Below are 26,984 nucleotides of genomic sequence, written 5' to 3'. Positions count from 1 at the left end.
TTTTTAATCAAATCAACATAAAAAACACAATATATACATTATATATCAATATAGATCAATACAGTCTGCAGGGATACAGTCCGTAAGCACACATGATTGTATTTTTTTATGACAAAAATAAATAAATAAAATACCCCCCCGGTCCGTGGGACACATTTTCAAGCGTTGACCGGTCCGCAGCTACAAAAATGTTGGGGACCACTGCTTTAAGGGCTTTATAGGCAGAATTGAACGGCTCCCATAGGCTCCATTGTAAGCGGACTTTTGATCGCATTTATTTAATGTTTAGAATGCATTAAAAATATATATATACTGTATCGTCATGTCTCTTATAATAATTGTGAACGATAGGCAAAGTTCCCCAAAAAAGTGCAGTTCCCCGTTAATGCAATAGTTTTTTTAATTAATTTTGAAAGCCCTACTCATAAGTATAACTTTTTATCTTGTAACTATAATTTTTTATCTTATAAATATGACTTTTTATCTCATAATTTGGACTTAAAGTGTTTTTTGTTGTTTTTTAGTGGCAGAAAGGTAACCTGACTCTCGCCAGATCCTTGTAGTTCACTGAGCTCCACACAAGGATCTGGGAGTTCTCAATAGGAGATGTATTTCAGAAGGCGGGGCCTTGTAAAAAAATCATTGTATGTGATTGGATAAACCACTTGTCCGTTATCTTAAATGACGTGCTACTTCTACCACTCACATCCAAATCAACCCTTGACGCTGATGCTGATGAGAGCGACGCTGGGAAATCCAAAGAGCCAAATATGCCAAAACATCCTCGCCACCAATAAATGCCTTCAAAACCGTTCTCTGTTCATCTTTTAAATAATTAATATTCAATTGATATTGCAAAACAGTTGCAGTAGCAGAATTAATGTCAGCACAAGACTCCTCGCTGCCTTCCGCCATTGTTGTTTGAATCAAACAGTGGCTTCGGCGCTATGTCACATCTATGAAATAATGATAAATAATGATAAATGGGTTGTACTTGTATAGCGCTTTTCTACCTTCAAGGTACTCAAAGCGCTTTGACACTACTTCCACATTTACCCATTCACACACACATTCACACACTGATGGAGGGAGCTGCCATGCAAGGCGCTAACCAGCACCCATCAGGAGCAAGGGTGAAGTGTCTTGCTCAGGACACAACGGACATGACGAGGTTGGTACTAGGTGGGGATTGAACCAGGGACCCTCGGGTCGCGCACGGCCACTCTTCCCACTGCGCCATGCCGTCCCTCCCGGCGATCCTGATTGGTTCATTATTTTTTGCTATCTGGAAGGAGATTGCAATGCCCTCGAGCCCAGATCCTTGTGTTGAGCTCAGCGAACTACAAGGGTCTGGCGAGAGTCAGGTTAGCAGAAAGGTGTCACGCTTGGTGATACTCTCAGAGGCTATCCGCTAGCGGATCCCAAAATGCAAAACACAGGCAGGAGTACGAACAAAAAGGGTCTTGACTGCTCAAGACAGGGATAACGAGCAACACTTAAGTGGATTACAAAAAAACTACGGTGCATAAAAAAAAAGGGAAACAAAAGATTGCACCGCGAAAAATACTGCAACAGGTAAAATACGATATCAAGAACAGAGTGGCTACCCGAGCCGGCAGGAAGGCGAATGGTTGTACAGGAACTGGAAATGAGGAGAAGAATCCAGAGCATGAATAAGAGGTCCTGGGTCACAAGGAGTAATCAGCCAGTGCCTGCCTGAAGTGAAGTGAAGTGAATTATATTTATATAGCGCTTTTCTCTAGTGACTCAAAGCGCTTTACATAGTGAAACCCAATATCTAAGTTACATTTAAAGCAGTGTGGGTGGCACTGGGAGCAGGTGGGTAAAGTGTCTTGCCCAAGGACACAACGGCAGTGACTAGGTTAGCAGAAGCGGGAATCGAACCCGGAAGCCTCAAGTTGCTGGCATGGCCACTCTACCAACCGAGCTATACCGCCTGCCCGTACAGGTGTGATTAAATAGGCCTGCTAATGAAGCACACTTGCAGCAACCCCTGGTAATGTGGCCTGACTCAGGGAGTGGTTAGGTCTGTAACAAAGAAAAGGGGCGATAACAAAAACTCACAAGACACAAAGGAAAAAATAATTAACTGCTGCAAACACTGAACACCTAAATGGTCTTACCGCCCAAACAAAAGGTGACAAACAAGTAATTGATGTCACAATAGCGTGTGACTAAAGGAGCTGCCATACCTTTTGGAGGTGGGTGCTCCTTCCCATGTTTTTCCCCCTTCCCTGGTCAGGTGACAGGTATATGTTTAATGAGCTCAGAGCATGTGTTGTTATAGTGAGAAAGGGCTTCCCCGTGTCTACAACGCAGGCCTAGAAAGCTGGAGGCAGACCTGTAGGTCACTCCTGTCCAGTCACAGGTCACTTTAATCAAGTTTCAGTGAAGCACACTGGAATCGGTTTCAGGGTAGCACATAAATTAAAGATGCCTGTTAAAAAAACAAAAAAAAGTCAGAGTGTGCAGAAGGAAACCAAAGATGTGGATGACGAGGACTCTGAGGGTCAGCAACAGAAGCCCAAGAAGAAAAGTTTGAAGGTGAGTGAGTATGCCGGAGGACGGAGGAAGAAGAAGGACAGGGATGAAGAAGGCTACAGCTCTAACACAAATAGTAGCAATGTGAGCAGCAGCAACAAGAAAAGACGAGTTAAAGAAAAGGATAAGAGGAAAAAAAACAAAGAAGTAAGCAGGGATGACCTCAGCGACGTCTCCCAGAACACAGACAATGACGACAACAACAGCGACTCAAGCAGTAAGAAAAGAGAGAGGAATCTTCCGGATGTGATCGCCACCACTAAAAAAGCAACAAGTCGGCCTTTGGAAAAAGACAAGATGGGCCCCAAGGGTAAAAAATCCCAAGATGAAGACAAAAAATCCAAGAAGGACTCAGAGAAAAAAGAGGTCGAGGTAGCAGGGGATGAGGAGGACGGGAAAAAGAAGAAGAAAGACAAGAAGAAGAGAGCGTCAGAGAAGGGCAACAGCGATGAAGACAGCAAGAAGACGAAGGGCAAAAAGAAGAAGGTGGAGAATTATGTGGAAATCTACGAGAGTGAGCTTCGAAATTACCAGGAGGAGTTGGTGGAGAACTATGAAGATGAGTACCACAAAATGAAAGGTATGTTCGGGTAAAAACTTTGTAAAAAATATTTCATTGCAAATTAGTTCAAAGGAATCTGTAGACCCTTTTACACAGCTGACATTTGACCACCTTTTTCCCACCAAGTCTGTGCTGTTAACGCGGACAAATGCGTAAAAAATGCAGGCTTTTTCTTGGCACTGGTCCGGTAAATGTTCCACATTTTTGGTGGTAATATTAGATCTGTAAAAGAAACATGACAGTAAGGTTATTCAGCAATGTGGGGAACTTTTTGTACTTTCCAACAAGTTTTGTATACATCACATGCGACGCAGAGCTCCAAGCTTACACTAGCCAATCAGCTGTTATGTCAGTTCTGTGAAATATAAGTAAAATATGCTTTCATAGGAGGAACCTACTCAGTGGCCTAGTGGTTAGAGTGTCCGTCCTGAGATCGGTAAGTTGGGAGTTCAAATCCCGGCCGAGTCATACCAAAGACTTTAAAAATGGGACTCATTACCTCCCTGCTTGGCACTCAGCATCAAGGGTTGGAATTGGGGGTTAAATCACCAAAATGATTCCCGGGCGCAGCCACCGCTGCTGCCCACTGCTCCCCTCACCTCCCAGGGGGTGATCAAGGGTGATGGGTCAAATGCAGAGAATAATTGGACTGCTGGTAGACAACTATTTATGACCCAGTAACCCAGTGCTAGGATAAATTGATTAACAACAACGATGAGAAGGGGTGCCATTTAGTAGTTGCATGGATTTTCTTTATAATGTTTGGTATTATATTTGTATGTATCAAAAGTTGTGATGTAGTTCTGTTGTTGTTGTTGTTTGTTGGTGTTGTCTTTTTCTCTCTGTCTTAACCCCCTCTTATCCCCGCAATTTCCTCCTCTGTCTTCTGCGGCAACCACTAAATACATGTATTTAATAGTCAAATACAAATAAGACAACAAAGAAATATTCCACACTTCTCTTTTGTAAAGTAAATCTGTACAGCAGATATGAGTAAGTAGTAAGTAAGTAAATTTTATTTATAAAGCGCTTTTCACAGATAAAATCACAAAGCGCTGTACAAAACATAAGTGAAGTAAAACAACAATTCAATTTAAAACAACAGAGGCAACATCATAAAAAGGATACAAAGTGGATTAAAAATGATAGTTAAAAGGTGCATTGACTAAAAGCTTTACTAAAAACAGAAGTTTTCAAATGTTTCTTAAAAGTTTCAACACAGTCAAGATCACGGAGGGACTGGTGCAAATTGTGCCAGAGTCTGGGAGCCATAGCCTGGAATGCCAGGTCTCCTCGGGTTTTAAAACGAGTTTTCGGGATCTTTAGAAGACCCTGGCCTGAAGACCGGAGACTGCGCCCTGAGGAGTAGGGGCATAGTAAGTCAGTGTTGTACCGAGGGGCCCCACCATGCAACGCACGGAATGTCAGGACTAAAATCTTGACCTCAATGCGGAATTCATCTGGAAGCCAATGAAGACTGGATAAAACGGGGGTGATATGGGCTGTTCTGGGTGCACCGGTCAAAAGTCTGGCAGCCGCATTTTGTACAGTCTAAAGTCTCTTTAGCGTTGACTTGTTGAAGAGAGTGAAAAGAGAATTGCAATAGTCAATCCGAGACGAAACGAACGCGTGAATGATCATTTCCAGATCCAATTTGACCACAAATTTCTCACTTAAGAAATATTTCAGAGATGATAAAAACAGCTTTTGGTCAGTTGACGACAGTGACCCTCCAAAGACATGGACTGAGCCAACACAACCCCAAGGTTTCTGAGGCTGCTTTTAACAGATTCACCCAGAGCACCAAGGGAGTTCTTGATCAGGGGGATCTTTTTATCGGGGGCAATTATCAGTTTCCGTTTTGTTTGATTTTATCTGGAGGAAATTTGAGGACAACCAGTTTTTAATACAGGATACTCACTCCAAGAACTCAGATAAAAAGTAAAACTCTGAATCATTGAAATCATAAGAACATCTACATCAGGGATAGGGAACTCGTGGCTCTTTCAATGACTGCATCTGGCTCTCAGATAAATCTTAGCTGACATTGCTTAACACGATAAGTGATGAATAATTCACTGGCAATCACAGTGTTAAAAATAACGTTCAAAATATAAAACATTCTTATGCATTTTAATCCATCCATCCGTTTTCTACCGCACCTGTTCAAGAAGTCGCATTAATGGTAAGAAGTATTTTATTTATTATTGGTTAGCTTCAGAATAACAATGTTATTAAAAATATATATATACTTATTATACTCTAAAACTGTTGGTCTTACTTAAAAATGCATAGTTGTATTTAGTGTTAAAAAATATTATATGGCTCTCACGGTAATACATTTTAAAATATTTGGCTTTCATGGGTCTCTCAGCCAAAAAGGTTCCCCGCCCCTGATCTACATCAACAATATGATTTGACTGAGTGGCGGGGAAAACGGCTTCAGCAAAATTGGAGCAAATGGGAACAGTTTGACACTTTCACACCAAAAAAATCATTTTCAGTCATCAAGAGATACTTTAACCCAGGGGTCACCAATGCGGTGCCCGCGGGCACCAGGTAGCCCGTAAGGACCAGATGAGTAGCCCGCTGGCCTGTTCTAAAAATAGATCAAATAGCAGCACTTACCAGTGAGCCGCCTCTATTTTTTAAATTGTATTTATTTACTAGCAAGCTGGTCTCGCTTTGCTCGACATTTTTAATTCTAAGAGAGACAAAACTCAAATAGAATTTGAAAATCCAAGAAAATATTTTAAAGACTTGGTCTTCACTAACTGACAAAGAAACAGATAACAGATTTGGTGTCCAGTTCAAAGTGTGACATGATTTATTTAAAAATGTTGTAAATTTGTATTTTACATGAGTTATTATCTGTACAAACATGGTGCAAAGTAATTCATGATTTGTTAAAAAATGTTCGTGGCTAGCTAGTTAAAATGGGATATTGTGATTTCACAAGACTGTCTTAGAAGTGATCATTTGAAAATGTTCAATTTGAAAAATGTGCACTTAGAGAAAATATACAAATAAAGTGTTGCATATTGATATTTATCTGTTTCTGTATATATTTATTGTGAGAAATCATTAAGATGATCAGTGTTTCCACAAAGATAAATAGCATTAATTATTAATGATAACATAGAGTTAAAGGTAAATTGAGCAAATTGTCTATTTCTGGCAATTTATTTAAGTGTGTATCAAACTGGTAGCCCTTCGCATTAATCAGTACCCAAGAAGTAGCTCTTGGTTTCAAAAAGGTTGGTGACCCCTGCTTTAACCTAATCGTCCCAGGAAATGTGTGACGAAATTTAACTAAGATTAAAAAATGTTTATTGTCCTGCACATTGATCTGATTGCATAAATGAATAATAATAATAAATACAATTTAAAAGATTATTTCTAACTGCTGTAGTTTGAACACAGGACAATAAGCAATTGTGGCCTGTCCCCTTTTCTGAAATTAACCTTAATCTTTGGGGTTATTTTCTTAATGATAAAATTTAAATCATTTACTTAAATTTTACATTTTGTCCCAGAGTTTTCCCTCAGTCCTGTTGCCCTAACACATTACCCCCTCTGAAAAAATTTGAATATTCCACCAGTCACATGATCCACACTTTTTCTGTGGCCTGCAAAAGATCTGAATGATGCAACTAAGTGTTGAAATCTTGATGGTCTTGTTAACAACATTTTTGTTTATTTCTGAAGTGTTTTTTTTTTTTTTTTTTTTTTTGGTATGTTTTAATCACAACATTGTGATTAGTGTCAACTTGATATGAAAAATATATATTTTATGTATTTAATAAACCAATGCTAAAAAGTCACTGTGTTACTTTCAGTCCTGTTTGTCATATGAGTCACCTTTACCATGGTGATCATCGTGGTCAAAAGTTTTGTGAAGGACATAATGTCATTGCTGTCTTGACTTTCCAATCATTTCTACAACTCTTGTTTTTTTTGTGATAGAGTGATTGGAGCACATACTTGTTGGTCACAAAAAACATTCATGAAGTTTGGTTCTTTTATGAATTTATTATGGGTCTACTGAAAATGTGAGCAAATCTGCTGGGTCAAAAGTATACATACAGCAATGTTAATATTTGGTTACATGTCCCTTGGTAAGTTTCACTGCAAGAAGGCGCTTTTGGTAGCCATCCACAAGCTTCTGGCAAGCTTCTGGTTGAATTTTTGACCACTTTTCTTGACAAAATGAGTGCAGTTCAGCTAAATTTGTTGGTTTTTTTGACATGGACTTGTTTCTTCAGCATTGTCCACACGTATAAGTCAGGACTTTGGGAAGGCCATTCTAAAACCTTAATTCCAGCCTGATTTAGCCATTCCTTTACCACTTTTGACATCTGTTTGGGGTCATTGTCCTGTTGGAACACCCAACTGCACCCAAGACCCAACTTCCGGGCTGATGATTTTAGGTTGTCCTGAAGAATTTGGAGGTAATCCTCCTTTTTCATTTTCCCAATTACTCTCTGTAAAGCACCAGTTCCATTGGCAGCAAAACAAGCCCAGAGCATAATACTACCACCACCATGCTTGACAGTAGGTGTGGTGTTACTGGGATTAAAGGACTCACCTTTTCTCCTCCAAACATATTGCTGGGTATTGTGGCCAAATAGCTAGATTTTTGTTTCATTTGACCACAGAATTTTCCTCCAGAAGGTCTTATCTTTGTCCATGTGATGTCAGATGAAACAAAAATTGAGTGTGCTCCAATCACTCTATCACAAAAAAACAAGAGTTGTACAAATTATTGGAAACTCAAGACATCCATGACATTATGTCCTTCACAAGTGTATGTAAACTTTTGACCACGACTGTACATTTTAGTTCAATACGTGTATTATCAGAGGTGAAATGTATCTTGAAATATACACATTTGATCTGTTCAACTTGTCAGTGTATGAGGTAGTGACCATCACTGGGGATGAGAGAGGAGCGGGCACCGATGCAAATGTGTTTGTCACACTCTTTGGAGAATTTGGTATCACTCCCAAAGTCCATTTGGCAAGCAAGTGAGTTCCTGTCCTGTATCCACTGAATGATGCCTAATAAGGATACATATTTCACTTTTACTATGACCAATTCTGACTCAGGTATTGAATATTTTCCACTGAAACTAACCTGTATCTGTCATTCCCCACTTACAGCACAGAGAAAAGGTACGTATAGGTTTTTGCAGTCTGCGTAGCATGTTTTTTTCCGTTGTCGTATGCTAACCTTCTCATCTATCCCAGGAGCCGCACTGCATTTGAGAGGGCCAAAACTGATGTGTTCAGAATAAGAACCCACAATGTGGGACCTTTAAAGAAGATTCGGTAAGTGAAGACGGGACGTGTATTTTTTCGAGAATGACATTAGGAATATCTTGTGTCACTCCAGGATTGAGCATGACAACACAGGCCTGAACCCCAGCTGGTTCTTGGACCGGGTGGTAGTGACTGACGTAATCAGGCCTCACCTGAGGTATTACTTTGCTTGTAACAACTGGCTCAGTAAAGTGGAAGCGGACAACCTTTTTGTCAGAGACCTGCTGGGCACCTTGGATGCCATGGACATGCCCAAATGTATGAAACACTCACAACAGTACCAGTACTTTACTCATTAAAATGAAGAACTAACATGATTTCTTTTACAGACAATAAGTATATGGTCAGTGTCTTCACTGCTGATATAAAAGGTAGCGGAACAGATGCGGACGTCTTTATCAATATATTTGGAGAGTTTGGTGATACAGGTAAGAAATAACTTAGTGAATTTTTTTTTTTTTTTGTATTGGATGGATATCTAATTGTTGTTTTGGTCAATGAAGGAGGTTTAACTTTCACAGTAGAATCGATACAGTATAGTTGATACCAGTACTCAATGCTACCAATTTTCAGTTATTTTATTATTACCAATTTGTGACGTTTCATGTGTCAGGTAAACCACGACAAATGGGGCCTAATGAATGTCCTTCGTACTGTATACAAATATTAAGTCTGTCACTAGGGATGTCCGATAAAATCGGACTGCCGATATTATCGGCCGATAAATGCTTTAAAATGTAATATTGGAAATTATCGGTATCGGTTTTATTGGTATCTGTTTCAAAAAGAGAAATGTATGACTTTTTAAAACGCCGCTGTGTACATGGACGTAGGGAGAAGTACAGAGCGCCTATAAACCTTAAAGCAGGGGTGCTCACACTTTTTCTGCAGGCGAGCTACTTTTCAATTGATCAAGTCGTGGGGATCTACCTCATTCATATATATAATTTATATTTACTTATTTATGAAATATATGTTTTTGTTAACAAGTTAAAGGTGTTTAATGATAATGCAAGCATGTTTAACACATATAGTTAATATTGTTAATACATTAAAGGTGTTTAATGATAATACAAGTATGTTTAATACATATAGTTAATATTGTTAACAAGTTAAAGGTGTTTAAAGATAATGCAAGCATGTTTAACACATATAGTTAATATTGTTAACAAGTTAAAGGTGGTTAAAAATAATACAAGCATGTTTAACACAAATAGTTAATATTGTTAACAACTTAAAGGTGGTTAAAGATAAAACAAGCATGTTTAACACATATAGTTAATATTGTTAACACGTTAAAGGTGGTTAAAGATAATACAAGCATGTTTAACACATATAGATTCCTTTCTTTCATGAAGACAAGAATATAAGTTGGTGTATTACCTGATTGTGATGACTTGCATTGATTGGAATCAGACAGTAGTGATAACGTCCGCATTTTCGAATGGAGGAGAAAAAAAGTCCTCCTTTCTGTCCAATACCACATGAAAGTGGTTGATTTTGGCATCTTATTTGTTCAGCTTCCGTACTCCTTTGTATACACTTTACAAGAAATACATTGGCGGCAAACTCCGTAGCTTGCTAGCTTGTGCACGCCAGCTTTCTGAGACTCTTATTTTGGTAGCGCAGGCAGGATGAAGCAGAGCTTTTATTGTGCAACTGTGCAGTCGGTCTTTGGAGTTTTGACGACAGGTACGGCGCCAGAGTCTGTTGAAATAAAGTGTTTCTCGCCTTCCAGTCGGTAATTTTAATGAGCTGGCAGCAGCCAGCGTCATCTCAGAAGACCCTCGGGTGCCGTGAATGTCAATCAAGTGACGAAAGTGACGTCATAGTGAAGATTTATGATCGCTCATTTTTAGGACTATTTTTTTAATGCCTGGCTGGTGATCGACTGACACACCCTCCGAGATCGACCGGTAGATCGCGATCGACGTAATGAGCACCCCTGCCTTAAAGGCACTGCCTTTGCGTGCCGGCCCAATCACATAATATCTACGGCTTTTCACACACACAAGTGAATACAAGCATACTTGGTCAACAGTGATACAGGTCACACTGAGGGTGGCAGTATAAACAACTTTAACACTGTTACAAATATGTGCCACACTGTGAACCCACACCAAACAAGAATGACAAACACATTTCGGGAGAACATCCGCACCGTAACACAACATAAACACAACAGAACACATACCCAGAACCCCTTGCAGCACTAACTCTTCCGGGACGCTACAATATACACCCCCGCGCTACCCCCTCCCATCCCCTCCCCCACCTCAACCCCGCCTCGCCCCCCAACCCCGCCCACCTCAACTTCCTCATGCTCTCTCAGGGAGAGCATGTCCCATATTCCAAGCTGCTGTTTTGAGGCATGTTAAAAAAAATAATGCACTTTATGACTTCAATAATAAATATGGCAGTGACATGTTGGCATTTTTTTCCATAACTTGAGTTGATGTATTGTGGAAAAACTTGTTACATTGTTTAATGCATCCAGCGGAGCATCACAACAAAATTAGGCCTAATAATGTGTTAATTCCACGACTGTATATATCGGTATTGGTTGATGTCGGAATCGGTAATTAAGAGTTGGACAATATCGGATATTGGCAAAAAAGCCATTATCTCTATTTGTCACCCATCCCCTCTATATAATGAATTACAGTAGGTTCAATTTCGGTTTCTATGGCTATCACAATTTTTCATTTTCTTTCAGGTGAGAGGCTACTGAACACAGACAAAAATAACTTTGAAAAAGGCACAGAGGACAAATTCACCATTGAAGCCCCAAACCTCGGCAAAGTCAGGAAGATCACTATCGGCCATAACAACAAAGGCTCCTCCGCAGGATGGTTTGTTGACAAGGTAGCTTTTACATATATATATACATATATATATATATATATATAAAATCTCCTGATGATTGAGGGAACCCCTCATGAAACAGGCCTGTAGAGATGAAGTAGTCTTGTGATTTTTTTCCCACACATACATATATTGCGCTCTACTACGGTATCGAGCACTATTTTTTGGATAACCTTATTAAGACATATATATATATATATATATATATATATATATATATATATATATATATATATATATATATTCACACACAGTATATGGCAGCACGATGGAACAGGGGTTAGTGCGTGTGCCTCACAATACAGAGGTCCTGGGTCTGAGCCCCGCACGGGGCCTTTCTGTGTGGAGTTTGCATGTTCTCCCCGTGACTGCATGGGTTCCCTCCGGGTACTCTGGCTTCCTCCCACCTCCAAAGACATGCACCTGGGGATAGGTTGATTGGCAACACTAAATTGCCCCTAGTGTGTGAATGTGAGTGTGAATGTTGTCTATCTGTGTTGGCCCTGTGATGAGGTGGCGACTTGACCAGGGTGTACTCCGCCTTCTACCTGAATGCAGCTGAGATTGGCTCTAGCACCCCCCGCAACCCTGAGAAGGACAGGCGAGAAAAAATGGATGGATGGAGATATATATATATATATATAGGGACGGCGTGGCGCAGTGGAAGAGTGGCCGTGCGCGACCCGAGGGTCCCTGGTTCAATCCCCACCTAGTACCAACCTCGTCATGTCCGTTGTGTCCTGAGCAAGACACTTCACCCTTGCTCCTGATGGGTGCTGGTTAGCGCCTTGCATGGCAGCTCCCTCCATCAGTGTGTGAATGTGTGTGTGAATGGGTAAATGTGGAAGTAGTGTCAAAGCGCTTTGAGTACCTTGAAGGTAGAAAAGCGCTATACAAGTACAACCCACCCATTTTTATATATGAATATATATATATATATATATATATATATATATATATATATATATATATATATATATATATATATATATATATATATATATATATATATATATATTCATATATATATATATATATATTCATATATATATATTCATATATATATATATATATATATTCAAATATATATATTCATATATATATATATATATATATGTATATATATATATGTATATATATTTGTATATATATATATATGTATATATATATATATATATATATATATATATATATATATATATATATATATATATATATGAATATATATATGAATATATGTATATATATATATATATATATATTCATATATATATATATATATATATATATGAATATATATATATATATATATATATACATATATATATATATATATATATATATATATATATATATATATATATATATATGTGTGTGTGTGTGTATACATGTATTGTATATGTGTATACATATATTGCATATATGTATGTATAAATGTAGATGTATGTCTGTACAAACCCTGTTTCCATATGAGTTGGAAAATTATGTTAGATGTAAATATAAACGGAATACAATGATTTGCAAATCCTTTTCAACTCATATTCAATTGAATGCATTACAAAGACAACATATTTGATGTTCAAACTCATAAACTTTTTTTTTTTTTGCAAATAATAATTAACTTAGAATTTCATGGCTGCAACACGTGCCAAAGTAGTTGGGAAAGGGCATGTTCACCACTGTGTTACATAAACCTTTTCTTTTAACAACACTCAATAAATGATTGGGAACTGAGGAAACTAATTGTTGAAGCTTTGAAAGTGGAATTCTTTCCCATTCTTGTTTTATGTAGAGCTTCAGTCGTTCAACAGTCCGGGGTCTCCGCTGTCGTATTTTACGCTTCATAATGTGCCACACATTTTCGATGGGAGACAGGTCTGGACTGCACTCTTTTTTTACGAAGTCACGCTGTTGGAACACGTGCTGAATGTGGCTTGGCATTGTCTTGCTGAAATAAGCAGGGGCGTCCATAAAAGACGGCGCTTAGATGGCAGCATATGTTGTTCCAAAACCAGTATGTACCTTTTAGCATTAATGGTGCCTTCACAGGTGTGTAAGTTACCCATGCCTTGGGCACTAATGCACCCCCATACCATCACAGATGCTGGCTTTTGAACTTTGCGTCGATAACAGTCTGGATGGTTCGCTTCCCCTTTGGTCCGGATGACACGATGTCGAATATTTCCAAAAACAATTTGAAATGTGAACTCGTCAGACCACAGAACACTTTTACACTTTGCATGAGTCCATCTTAGATGATCTCGGGCCCAGAGAAGCCGGCAGCGTTTCTGGATGTTGTTGATAAATGGCTTTCGCTTTGCATAGTAGAGCTTTAACTTGCACTTACAGATGTAGCGACAAACTGTATTTAGTGACAGCGGTTTTCTGAAGTGTTCCTGAGCCCATGTGGTGATATCCTTTAGAGATTGATGTCGGTTTTTGATACAGTGCTTTCTGAGGGATCGAAGGTCACGGTCCTTCAATGTTGGTTTCCGGCCATGCCGCTTACGTGGAGTGATTTCTCCAGATTCTCTGAACCTTTTGATGATATCATGGACCGTAGATGTTGAAATCCCTAAATTTCTTGCAATTGCACTTTGAGAAACGTTGTTCTTAAACTGTTGGACTATTTGCTCACGCAGTTGTGGACAAAGGGGTGTACCTCGCCCCATCCTTTCTTGTGAAAGACTGAGCATTTTTTGGGAAGCTGTTTTTATACCCAATCATGGCACCCACCTGTTCCCAATTAGCCTGCACACCAGTGGGATGTTCCAAATAAGTGTTTGATGAGCATTCCTTAACTTTATCAGTATTTATTGCCACCTTTCCCAACTTCTTTGTCACGTGTTGCTGGCATCAAATTCTAAAGTTAATGATTATTTGCAAAAAAAAAAAAATATCAGTTTGAACATCAAATATGTTGTCTTTGTAGCATATTCAACTGAATATGGGTTGAAAATGATTTGCAAATCATTGTATTCCGTTTATATTTACATCTAACACAATTTCCCAACTCATATGGAAACGGGGTTTGTATGTATATGTATGTATGTGTATGTACTGTATGTATATACAGTATATATATGTGTATATATGTATATACATTATATGTATATGTATGTATGTGTATATATAATTATAATTATATATACATACATACATATATATATATATGTATATATGTATATATATATACATATATATATATATATATATATATATATATATATATATATATATATATATATATATATATATATATATATATTCACACACAATTCAGTGGATTAAAATGATCCTGTAAACACTCATTAAGTCAATCAACTTATCCCCCAAAAAAGTGTTTAAGAGTTTTCCTAATGCACTTCCGTCTACTTTTAGAGGTACTTACAGTAATATATGTGATTCTCGTGTTTCCTGAGCTCTCTCATCTGAGTCACTTATACTGTACGGTGAGATGAGCTCATTCCAGCTACAGCATTCATGCACACGCATGCGTGCACACAATTGGTTCGCAAATGATGTCATCCTAGCCAACTTGTAAAGGGAAACCCTTACTCATTAAGGGATTAGTTTACATCAGACTCATCGACGTATATTTGAAGACGATTGCAATGCTATACAGCAATGACTCACCTTAAGTGCTTTTAGCATTGTAAATAAGTGAAGAACATGTGTACTACTCTCAAAAAGTTAGAGATATTCTTCTTTAAGGATGAACCTAAAATGCACTCAAACCTATACAGGTCAAACTGTTTAACATTTTAGTACTTTTTGCACAACTTGCTGATCTCTGACTAGGAGCAGGCCAATTCAATTATTAGGGCTGTCATTAGCTGTGCGACCAATGAATCACCTAATACATGTCCTGCTTCAATTAGACTTTAAGTATAAGTAAGTATTTAAACAGCCGCCTTCATCATGCATTATGCCTTCACATTTTGACATCATGAGACCAAAAACGCAGCACGGTGGAACAGGGGTTAGTGCATGTGCCTCACAATACAAAGGTCCTGGGTTCGATCCTGGGCTCGGGATCTTTCTGTGTGAAGTTTGCATGTTCTCCCCTGACTGCGTGGGTTCCCTCCGGGTACTCCGACTTCCTCCCTCCTCCAAAGACATGCACCTGGGGATAGGTTGATGGGCAACACAAAATTGGCCCTTGTGGATGAATGTGAGTGTGAATGTTGTCTGTCTATCTGTGTTGGCCCAGTGATGAGGTGGCGACTTGTCCAGGTTGTACCCCGGCTTCCGCCCGATTGCAGCTGAGATAGGCTCCAGCACCCCCCGCGACCCCGAAAGGGACAAGCGGTAGAAAATGGATGGATGGATGGAGACCAAAAACGACACCAACTGCAAACTGTAGGCAGGCTTCAAACAGGAGTGACCACCAACCACAGAGCATCGGCAGGCTTCAACAGAGTATATATTTGCTCAAATGTATAGGCTCAAACATGTTTATCAAGCTTATTGTCAGGGAACTGCAAGTTATGCAAAAAGGACTGACATATTGAACAGCATCCTAAAATTTAATGCGAAAGCCAAATAGCCATTTAGGATTTTCTGAGCTTCTGCTTCATTGCCAGGGTTGTACCAAGCAGGATAATGCTGCCTGGCGGAGTTGTGCCATAGAAGCGTTCTCTCATTTTGTTTTTATTGTGTCAAGGTGACTGTGGACGATCTGGGAAACAAAGTAGTGTATGAATTTCCAATCAATCGGTGGTTTGCCATTGATGAGGACGATGGCAAGATACAGAGAGACATTTTGGTGGGAGGGAGCCAACCGACAGGTAAGAAATAATTTATACAAATTACATCTGTGAATGTGATGAAATTCCTATGTACTCAGTTTTGTTGTTGTTTTGTTTTAGTTCACCAAAAAGGTTTACTTTCTATTGGGTTGTACGGTACACCGGTATGAATCATATTCGGTACCATACCGCCTCTAAAAAGTACCGGAAGTACCGGTCCCCCACCCATCGTCGTCACGTCGGCTTTAAGACATGGCTAGCTAGCGTCGGTTTTAAGACATGGCTAGCTAGCCAGCGGCTAATGTTTGTCCGCAGTCAGCAGTGTTTTAACTGCTTCTAAATCACTAATCCTTGTCTCCATGGAGACAAATCAAGTATCAACCATGTAGGTCGAGTGATTGCTATACATGCTTCACTTCACTACACACCTCAGCACACTGGAGTCATGATAATGCAGTGGTTCTTAACCTTGTTGGAGGTTCCAAACCCCACCAGTTTCATATGCGCATTCACCGAACCCGAACCGTAATCATAAAATGATGTTGTTATATAAAGAAATACTAATAAAGACATATTTTACAAATGGGAAGTTACAGGAAGGTACACATGATCCCATGTTTACATCTCATTGTGCAACATGTGAATGTTTTAGTGGGAACTAAATGCGATATCTGAAAGGGGTACACATTATTTCCAAAGCAGGACCCCCCACCCAGTCATATAATACTAGTACACAACTCATGAAAAACAATATGTTATAGTCATTGTAAGTGGGCCAAAACACTTATATTAGAAAATAATCTCATGGAAATGACTGCTGTCATTTGATTACAATAATAAAACATTGAACTTGTTATTTAGTCAGGTTTGGGACAGGTGTGCTACAGTGCATGTGCACGTATGACGTCGCTCACATGTGCTCCACTGAATGCTCAAGGAGTTTTTGCGTTTGCTCAACATATGGAAAATTAGAGGGAACATTGTTTGGGAGTATCCATAATACGCCGACAGGGAGAAGTTTTTGTTTACACGATGAGTCGGGTGTGTCTTGACCTCCGTGGTGGAGGCTCTGCCGAACCCCTGAGGCCGACTCACCGAACCCTATCGAACCCATGTTAAGAACCACTGTGATAATGGATGTATTAAAATGTGTCTATAGTTGGACAATTTCAAGACAAGATTTCATAATGTTCAGTCATTGACCATTAACACGATCAACTTAACATTGAACGCACTAATCGCATGTGAATGAAAGCATACGGTACTTGTGCCATATAGTGAAGCCACACTAAACAACAATGACAAACACATTTTGAGAGAATATTTGCATCGCAACACAACATAAACACTACAGAACAAATTCCAAAGAATTCCCTGCAGCACCATCTCTTCCGGGACGCTACAATATAAACAAACACCATTGGTGGATCTACACCTAACATCCACTGTAATTATACCAAGTACAAGAGCGTATATAGTCGATGCTACTATGATTACATCGATATTTTTTAGCATCACAAAATCTTCTTTCGGTTTTTTTTTAATTCATATTATGTTTATAAACTCAGGAAATATGTCCCTGGACACATGAGGACTTTGAATATGACCAATGGATGATGCTGTAACAACTTGGTATCGGTTTTATACCCAAATTTGTGGTATCATCCAAAACTAATGTCAAGTATCAAACAACAGAAGAATAAGTGATTATTACATTTTATCGGAAGTGTAGATAGAACATGTTGAAACAGAAAATAAGCAGATATTAACAGTAAATGAACAAGTAAATTAATAATTCATTTTCTACCACTTGTCCTTAATTTGACAAAATAATATAATGATAATGACACAATATGTTACTGCACATGTCAGCAGCTAAATTAGGAGCCTTTGTTTGTTTTCTTACTAATAAAAGACAAGTTGCCTTGTATATTGATTATTTCATTTAAATCAAATCAAATCAAATCAACTTTATTTATAAAGCACATTTAAAATTTACCACAGGGGTAGCCAAAGTGCTGTACAATGAGCAGGTTAAAAGATAAAACGAGTACCGAGCAAACACAACACAACACAAACAGAACATGATAAAAAATAAATAATTAAAATAGAATTAATAAAAACATAAAAACATAAGAACAGGATCACAGCAGGTGTATTATGGGGCGCCATTGCAGGATGGATATCACTCAGTGTTAAAAGCCATGGAATAAAAGTATGTTTTTAAGAGAGATTTAAAAACAGGAAGAGAGGAGGCTTGTCTAACACTCAGGGGTAGGTCGTTCCAGAGCTTGGGAGCAGCAACGGCGAAAGCTCTGTCACCTCTAAGCTTCAGCCTTGTGTCAGGGACCGTCAACAGCAGCTGATCGGCTGATCTTAAGTAAATTTAAGGACAAACTTGCAATAAGAAACCTATGTTTAATGTACCCGAAGATTTGTTGTTCAAATAAAGCCAATAATGACATTTTCTGTGATCGCCTTTATTTAGAAAAGTACCGAAATACATTTTGGTACCGGTACCGGTACCAAAATATTGGTATCGGGACAACACTACTTTCTACTTGGCAGAGTCTTGTTGATTCTTTAGCCAGTAATTAAATCACCTTGTCGCAGTTGAGCCTGTGAACCATCGTGCCCCTCAGGCCAGCTCACAAGTAACTATTCCTGTCAGGTATCGTGTACAACTTCCAGATTGTAACCGGAAACATCCGAGGAGCCGGGACCAACTCCAAAATCCGCATTGTGATGCACGGCACCAAAGGCTCAAAGAACAGTGGCAAGGTAAGTGAGAAATACTGTGTAACATAACATCGTCGTTATTGTTATTGTTTATCATCTACATTTTGTGTAAAAAAAAAAAAAAAAAGACACGTGAAAAAATTATTCTCCTCTGCGTATTTGATCCAGGTGTTTCTTGAAGGAGGAAAATTTGAGCGTGGCCTGACGGACATCTTCAATATCGAGATTGCCGCACTTCTCAGCCCCCTCAGCAGGGTGACCATCGGGCATGACAACAGCGGGGTCAGTGCTGGGTGGTACTGTGAGAAGGTCTGCACACACACACCAATAAGAAACAACAACACTATCTGCTCACGTGATCTAGTTTTACCCAGGCCTTCTTTGCAGGTGGTGGTGTATTGTCCATTTACCGGGATCGAACAGACCTTCCCGTGCTCTAAATGGCTGGACGAGAAGGAAGGAGACGGGCTGATAGAGCGAGAACTCTACGAGATGGTTTCTCTCCGGCAGAGAAGGCAAAAAAGTATGTTAACTCCCTGGAATTGCTGATAATGATCAACCCTAGTGCTTCTAATCTGATATAAGGAGACTAAGGTTGTACGGTATACCAGTATTAGTATAGTTCTGCGATACTAATGGATTATTTTCAGTAGTATACCGTCTCTGAAAAGGAGCATGTTTGGCAGCGCACAATCCCGGAGTACTTACAAACAGACACAGTGTGTAGACAGAAAAGGGAGAATTGACGCATTTTGGCTTAAAAATTAAAGATAAAGGTGAAGTTATAACACTGAAACGCCCACCGGAAGAGGTGCTTTAAGACATGGCTAGCTAGCAGCTAAAGTCCAGCCCCAGTCTGCAGTGTTTTAGCCTCTTCTAAATCACTAATCCATCTCCATGGCGACAAATAAAGTAAGTTTCTTCCAAGTATCATCCCTGCAGGACGAGGAATAGCTAAACATGCTTCGCTACACACCGTAGCTCACCGGCGTCAAAATGTAAACAAACGTCATTGGTGGATCTACACCTAACATCCACTGTAATGATACCAAGTACAGGAGCGTATCTAGTCGATACTACGATGATTACGTCGATATTTTTTGGCATCACAACATCTATTTTCGTTTTTTGTTTTTTTTCATATATTATGATTATAAACTCCGGAAATATGTCCCTGGACACATGAGGACTTTGAATATGACCAGTGTATGATCCTGTAATGACTTGCTATCTGATTGCTACCAAAATTGTATGTATCATCCAAAACTAAGAAGAACATCAGAAGAAGAAGTGATTATTAACAGACGTGTAGATAGAACATGTTAAAAGAGAAAGTAAGCAGATATTAAAGGGCTACTGAAATGCGATTTTCTTATTTAAACGGGGATAGCAGGTCCATTCTATGTGTCATACTTGATCATTTCGCGATATTGCCATATTTTTTCTGAAAAGATTTATTAGAGAACATCGACGATAAAGTTCGCAACTTTTGGTCGCTGATAAAAAAGCCTTGCCTGTACCGGAAGTAGCAGACAAGTAGCGTGACGTCACAGGTTGTGGAGCTCCTCACATCTGCACATTGTTTACAATCATGGCCACCAGCAGCGAGAGCGATTCGGCCCGAGAAAGCGACGATTCCCCCATTAATTTGAGCGAGGATGAAAGATTTGTGGATGAGGAAAGTGAGAGTGAAGGACTAGAGGGCAGTGCGAGCGATCGAGATAGGGAAGATGCTGTGAGAGGCAGGTGGGACCTGATATTCAGCTGGGAATGACTTAAACAGTAAATAAACACAAGACATATATATACTCTATCAGCCACAACACAACCAGGCTTATATTTAATATGCCACAAATTAATCTTGCATAAAAATCACCTCCCCCTTCCCGTCCATATAACCCGCCAATACAACTCAAACACCTGCACAACACACTCAATCCCACAGCCCAAAGTACCGTTCACCTCCCCAAAGTTCATACAGCACATATATTTCCCCAAAGTTACGTACGTGACATGCACATAGCGGCACGCACGTACGGGCAAGCGATCAAATGTTTGGAAGCCGCAGCTGCATGCGTACTCACGGTACCGCGTCTGCGCATCCAACTCAAAGTCCTCCTGGTAAGAGTCTCTGTTGTCCCAGTTCTCCACAGGCCAATGGTAAAGCTTGACTGTCATCTTCCGGGAATGTAAACAATGAAACACCGGCTGTGTTTGTGTTGCTGCAGTCGGCCGCAATACACTGCTTCCCACCTACAGCTTTCTTCTTTGCTGTCTCCATTGTTCATTGAACAAATTGCAAAAGATTCACCAACACAGATGTCCAGAATACTGTGGAATTTTGCGATGAAAACAGACGACTTAATAGCTGGCCACCATGCTGTCCCAAAATGTCCTCTACAATCCGTGACGTCACGCGCTGACGTCATCATACCGAGACGTTTTCAGCAGGATATTCCGCGCGAAATTTAAAATAGCACTTTAGTGAGCTAACCCGGCCGTATTGGCATGTGTTGCAATGTTAAGATTTCATCATTGATATATAAACTATCAGAATGCGTGGTCTGTAGTAGTGGGTTTCAGTAGGCCTTTAACAGTAAATGAACAAGTAGATTAATAATTCATTTTCTACCACTTGTACTTAATAATGTTGACAAAATAATAGAATGATAAATGACACAATATGTTACTGCATATGTCAGCAGCCAAATTAGGAGCCTTTGTTTGCTTACTTACTAATAAAAGGCAAGTTGTCTTGCATGTTCACTATTTTATTTAAGGGCAAACTGGCAATAAGAAACATATGTTTAATGTATCGTAAGATATTTTGTTAAAATAAAGCCAATAATGCAATTTTTTGTGGTCCCCTTTATTTAGAAAAGTATCGAAATAATTTTGGTACCGATACAAAAATATTGGTATATTGGTACACTCAAGGAGACTTATTCCATGAATTGATTTACGTGGACCCAGACTTAAACAAGTTGAAAAACGTATTCGGGTGTTACCATTTAGTGGTCAATTGTACGGAATATGTACTGTACTGCGCAATCTACTAATAAAAGTTTCAATCACTCAATTCAAGTAATCAATATTCATCAGAGTGATTTTACTCCAGAGCATCCCTGGTCCTTGTGGATCTGGACATCGGACCTTCCCAATGCTGGAAGCGACGCAGAAATCTATTTCCAGGTGTACGGAGAGAAGGGCAAGTCCGACGAGATCAAACTAGACAACAAAACAGACAATTTTGAGCGAGGACAAGTGGACAGGTTTATAGTAAGTACTTCATTCTACGCCTATTTTACCAATGGATTACATGTTTCTATGACACTGTCACAGTTTCTGCTTCTGTGCTACAGGTTGAACTTCCAGATTTAGGAATTTTGACCAAACTCCGAATCTGGCATGAGAAAAGAAATCCTTTTGCAGGGTGGCATCTGAGTAAGGTGACTAAGACTTTCCCCAAAATACATATTATTATATACCGTATTTTCCGCACTATAAGGCGCACCGGATTATTAGCCGCACCTTCTATGAATTACATATTTCATAATTTTGTCCACCAATAAGCCGCCCCGGACTATAAGCCGCGCCTACGCTGCGCTAAAGTGAATGTCAAAAAAACGCTGCGCTAAAGTGAATGTCAAAAAAACAGTCAGATAGTTCAGTCAAACTTTAATAATATATTGAAAACCAGCGTTCTAACAACTCTGTCCCAAAATGTACGCAAATGTGCAATCACAAACATAGTAAAATTCAAAATGGTGTAGAGCAATAGTAACATAATGTTGCTCGAACGTTAATGTCACAACACACAAAATAAACATAGCGCTCACCTTCTGAAGTTATTCTTCATTCGTAAATCCTTCGAATTCTTCGTCTTCGGTGTCCGAATTGAAAAGTTGCGCAAGCGTGGTATCCAAAATGGCCGGTTCCGTCTCGTCGAAGTCATCGGGAGTCAGTGTCGCTGTTGTTCTGTGAATCCTGCCTTCCGGAAAGCTCGGACCACAGTTGTGACCGAAATATCTGCCCAGGCATTTACGATCCACTGGCAAATGTTGGCGTATGTCGTCCGAGGCTGTCTGCCCGTCTTAGTGAAGGTGTGTTCGCCTTCGGAGCTGTGTGAAAAAAGCCACCCGGCCTCTTCACGTAAACTTCCCTTAACCACTCGCTCATCTTTTCTTCATCCATCCATCCCTTCGAGTTAGCTTTTATGATGACGCCGGCTGGAAAGGTCTCTTTTGGCAAGGTCTTCCTTTTGAATATCACCATGGGTGGAAGTTAGCATGGCAAGCTAGAACCACAGTGAAGGATGACTTCTCATTCCCTGTGGTGCGAATATTCACCGTACGTGCTCCCGTTCCACAGTGCGGTTCACAGGAATATCAGTTGCTGTGAAATACGGTAGTAATCCGTGTGCGGATGGAGAGATTGCGTCTTTTTATGAACCGGATCGCTTAGTAGGAGCCATTTTGTGGTCTTTACAGATGTAAACAGGAAATGAAACGTACGGTGATATCCGCGCGTTTTTTCTTCTTCTTCCGGGGGCGGGCGGTAGCTTACAGTAGAAGAAGAAGCGCTTCCTGTTCTATGGGGGCGGGTGCTTACCTTGGCGGTTGCTTGCGTAGAAGAAGAAGCGCTTCCTGTTCTACCGGGAAAAAAGATGGCGGCTGTTTACCGAAGTTGCGAGATCGAAACTTTATGAAAATGAATCGTAATAAAGCGCACCGGGTTATAAGGCGCACTGTTAGCTTTTGAGAAAATTTGTGGTTTTTAGGTGCGCCTTATAGTGCGGAAAATACGGTAGTTTTCATTCTTCCACTGCTAGTTAATATGTAAGTTGTCTGGGTATCAGTACAATATGTACTGATCAGTACTTGTTTTAATAAAAGATTAAAAAAACAAATAATAATTATTTACGTTAATATTAATATTTGTTCATTTAACTGTGTTATAAATGTATTTTCTGTATCAGTACAATTGTTTTTAACATATTCGTCAGTACAAATCTCTAAAGTTGATCGTTTCTCGATTACATTGAGTGCTGGAAGCTGATATAAGGCTGCAGATATAGACGTTCTTATCTGCTAGCATAAAATGCAGACGAGCCAACATTCGTTTTCTCATTTAGTGCGTAAGCAAAGTTGCCGATATAACATTTCATAAACCTATTTTAGACAAAGGCTTTCTTTACTGTAAAATCTACAGCTAGAGTAATGTCTTTAATTTATGTGCGACATCATTACTCTTGCTGATTGGATTGTAAAAAACTAAAAATCATGCTGAGAAGCGCTGTACACACACAATATGAACTTGGGTGGCGTATATGTGAGCTAGCAAGCGGTTGTTTCTAATAGCATCTTTTTTCAACAGTGGATTTTGTTTTAAAACAACTTTATTAACACAAAAAACACATAAAGATATCTGAAAGTACTGCTGAATGAATGAATGAGACCATCAAGACGGAGGACTATGTGCAAGCACAAAAGTCTCCAAACTGGACTTTTAGACTAAACCATGGGTGCTAAGAATAACAATGAGCCGAAATGTTGAATGGAAGAAACTGATGTTCTAGATATGTCCACTAGATGTCGCAATAGCAATTCTTTGTAGATGATGCTACATATGTAAAAAACAAAAAAACACATGATCTTAGTGCACCAGTTGAGGAAAATGAGCAAACTACATAAATATCATCCTGTAATTTGATTTTGAGATAATTTTTTTATGTTGACAGATTGAAAACGAACAGCAATGTCACCAAATTGTCACATAATTTATTCATAAAGTATAAATAACGACAAATAAAGATAGAATACTATTAACCGCAACATGTAATTGTAAAAAACACAACAACGTTATGATTTGTACATTTTCAGAATGTGCGTGTTCTATTTTTAATCAAAGAAAACAATCTGAAGTTGTCTTTATTTTAAAGTTATCGTGTCATGATTTTACCAGTCCGGCCCACTTGGGAGTAGATTTTTCTCCATGTGGCCCCCGATCTAAAATGAGTTTGACACCCCTGGACTAAACGGAAGGTAATTAGACTTTTATAATCAAAGTACTGTACATGTATAAGAGTTTCTCCTTGAAGAAGACCAATGCATGTACAAACTTTTGTACTTCACTTACAATAAAAAGGTAAAACCGAATATGTTTTTTAATTTTATGAAAGTAATTAAATGTGGGCAGCACGTTGCACCAGAGGTTAGTGCGTGTGTCTCACAATACTAAGGTCCTGGGTTCGATCCCCGAGCTCGGGGTCTTTCTGTGTGGAGTTTGCATGTTCTCCCCGTGACTGCGTGGGTTCCCTCCGGGTACTCCGGCTTCCTCCCACCTCCAAAGACATGCACCTGGGTATAGGTTGATTGGCAACACTAAATTGGCCCTAGTGTGTGAATGTGAGTGTGAATGTTGTCTGTCTATCTGTGTTGGCCCTGCGATGAGGTGGCGACTTGTCCGGGGTGTACCCCGCTTTCCGCCTGAATGCAGCTGAGATAGGCTCCAGCAACACCCGCAACCCCGAGAGGGACAAGCGGTAGAAAACACATGGATGGATAAATAAATGTGACTAAGACTAATTGATAAAATTTTTATGAAAGTGAATTATTCTCCTATTTTCTCATTACCCTTTTAATGAGACACCCATATTCATATTAAAGGTAAGTTAAAAGTTAAACTACCACTGATTGTCAAACACACACTAGGTGTGGTGAAATTACCCTCTGGATTTGACCCATCCCCTTGTTCCACCCCCTGGGAGGTGAGGGGAGCAGTGAGCAGCAGCGGTGGCTGCGCTCGGGAATAATTTTGGTGATTTAACCCCCAATTCCAACAATTGATGCTGAGTGCCAAGCAGGGGGGTAATGGGTCCCGTTTTTATAGTCTTTGGTATGACTCTGCCGGGGTTTGAACTCACGACCTACCGATCTCAGGGCGGTCACTCTAACCACAAGGCCATTATATATTATGTATATTAATGAAAGATTATGAAATTAAATTTTTTTAAAAACCCTCCAAAGTGTCTCACCTGTTTTGAACCTCACCGCACGTCACCGCAATATGGCAATACAAACTAAACATCAATTGAGCTCATACCACAGTCCATTGTGTTGTACCTTCTCAAATTAGGCAACTCTGATAAAAACATTAACCAAGGAGAAATACAAATTTCCTTGCGAGCGTTGGCTGGACACAAACGAAGATGATAACGAGGTGGTGAGAGAGCTTCCTGCAACAGGGGAATTCATTGCCGAACCCCTGCCTTGTATGTATACAGTATCTTGAGTTTGTGGTTACGTATCACGCGACAACGGACTGAATGATGTTGTTGTGTCGTGCAGTGATTAAGTACAGAGTGACCGTTTGCACCGGGATGCTCGGCGGCAGCGGCACGGACGCATCTGTTTTTCTCAATCTCATGGGTGACCACGGAGACACTGGAGACCGGCAGCTTGTCCACTGCAAAAACAACATCAACAAGTTTGAGAAGGGAAACGTAAGTGGATGTACTGTCGCGGTCAAAAGTTTACATACACTTGTAAAGAACATAATGTCATGGCTGTCTTGAGTTTCCAATCATTTCTACAACTTTTATTTTTTTGTGATAGAGTGATTGGAGCACATACTTGTTGGTCACATAAAACATTCATGAAGTTTGGTTCTTTTATGAATTTATTATGGGTCTACTGAAAATGTTACCAAATATGCTGAGTCAAAAGTATACATACAGCAATGTTAATATTTGGTTACATGTCCCTTGGCAAGTTTCACTGCAATGAGGTGCTTTTGGTAGCCATCCACAAGCTTCTGGCAAGCTTCTGGTTGACTTTTTGACCACTCCTCTTGACAAAATTGGTACAGTTCAGCTAAATGTGTTGGTTTTCTGACATGGCCTTGTTTCTTCAGCATTGTCCACAAGTTTAAGTCAGGACTTTGGGAAGGCCATTCTAAAACCTTAATTCTAGCCTGATTTAGCCATTCCTTTACCACTTTTGACGTGTGTTTGGGGTCATTGTCCTGTTGGAACACCCAACTGCGCCCAAGACCCAACCTCCGGGCTGATGATTTTAGCTTGTCCTGAAGAATTTGGAGGTAATCCTCCTTTTTCATTGTCCCATTTAAAGCACCAGTTCCATTGGCAGCATAACAGGCCCAGAGCATAATACTACCACCACT

The 26,984-nt window shown here is 39.6% G+C and overlaps 1 protein-coding gene across 1 annotated transcript in view; it reads left to right on the top strand.

Moving 5' to 3' along the window:
• The first annotated feature begins 2,454 nt into the window (after nucleotides 1-2,454).
• The window catches only part of loxhd1b (lipoxygenase homology PLAT domains 1b), a 78,423-nt gene continuing 53,893 nt past the window's right edge, over nucleotides 2,455-26,984 (top strand). The window contains exons 1-14 of the mRNA XM_061928287.1: nucleotides 2,455-3,142; nucleotides 8,037-8,151; nucleotides 8,374-8,454; nucleotides 8,519-8,703; nucleotides 8,775-8,873; nucleotides 11,162-11,310; nucleotides 15,977-16,100; nucleotides 18,733-18,842; nucleotides 18,969-19,109; nucleotides 19,188-19,323; nucleotides 21,919-22,079; nucleotides 22,163-22,249; nucleotides 25,938-26,073; nucleotides 26,150-26,304. Coding sequence (XP_061784271.1) covers nucleotides 2,455-3,142; nucleotides 8,037-8,151; nucleotides 8,374-8,454; nucleotides 8,519-8,703; nucleotides 8,775-8,873; nucleotides 11,162-11,310; nucleotides 15,977-16,100; nucleotides 18,733-18,842; nucleotides 18,969-19,109; nucleotides 19,188-19,323; nucleotides 21,919-22,079; nucleotides 22,163-22,249; nucleotides 25,938-26,073; nucleotides 26,150-26,304 — 2,367 coding nt within the window. The remainder of the gene's footprint in view (nucleotides 3,143-8,036; nucleotides 8,152-8,373; nucleotides 8,455-8,518; nucleotides 8,704-8,774; nucleotides 8,874-11,161; nucleotides 11,311-15,976; nucleotides 16,101-18,732; nucleotides 18,843-18,968; nucleotides 19,110-19,187; nucleotides 19,324-21,918; nucleotides 22,080-22,162; nucleotides 22,250-25,937; nucleotides 26,074-26,149; nucleotides 26,305-26,984) is intronic.

This window comes from Nerophis lumbriciformis, linkage group LG33 (assembly GCF_033978685.3).
Source record: "Nerophis lumbriciformis linkage group LG33, RoL_Nlum_v2.1, whole genome shotgun sequence".
NCBI lineage: Eukaryota > Metazoa > Chordata > Actinopteri > Syngnathiformes > Syngnathidae > Nerophis > Nerophis lumbriciformis.
The sequence above is the reverse complement of the archived record's forward strand: the minus strand, read 5'-3'. Positions and strand labels throughout refer to the sequence as shown.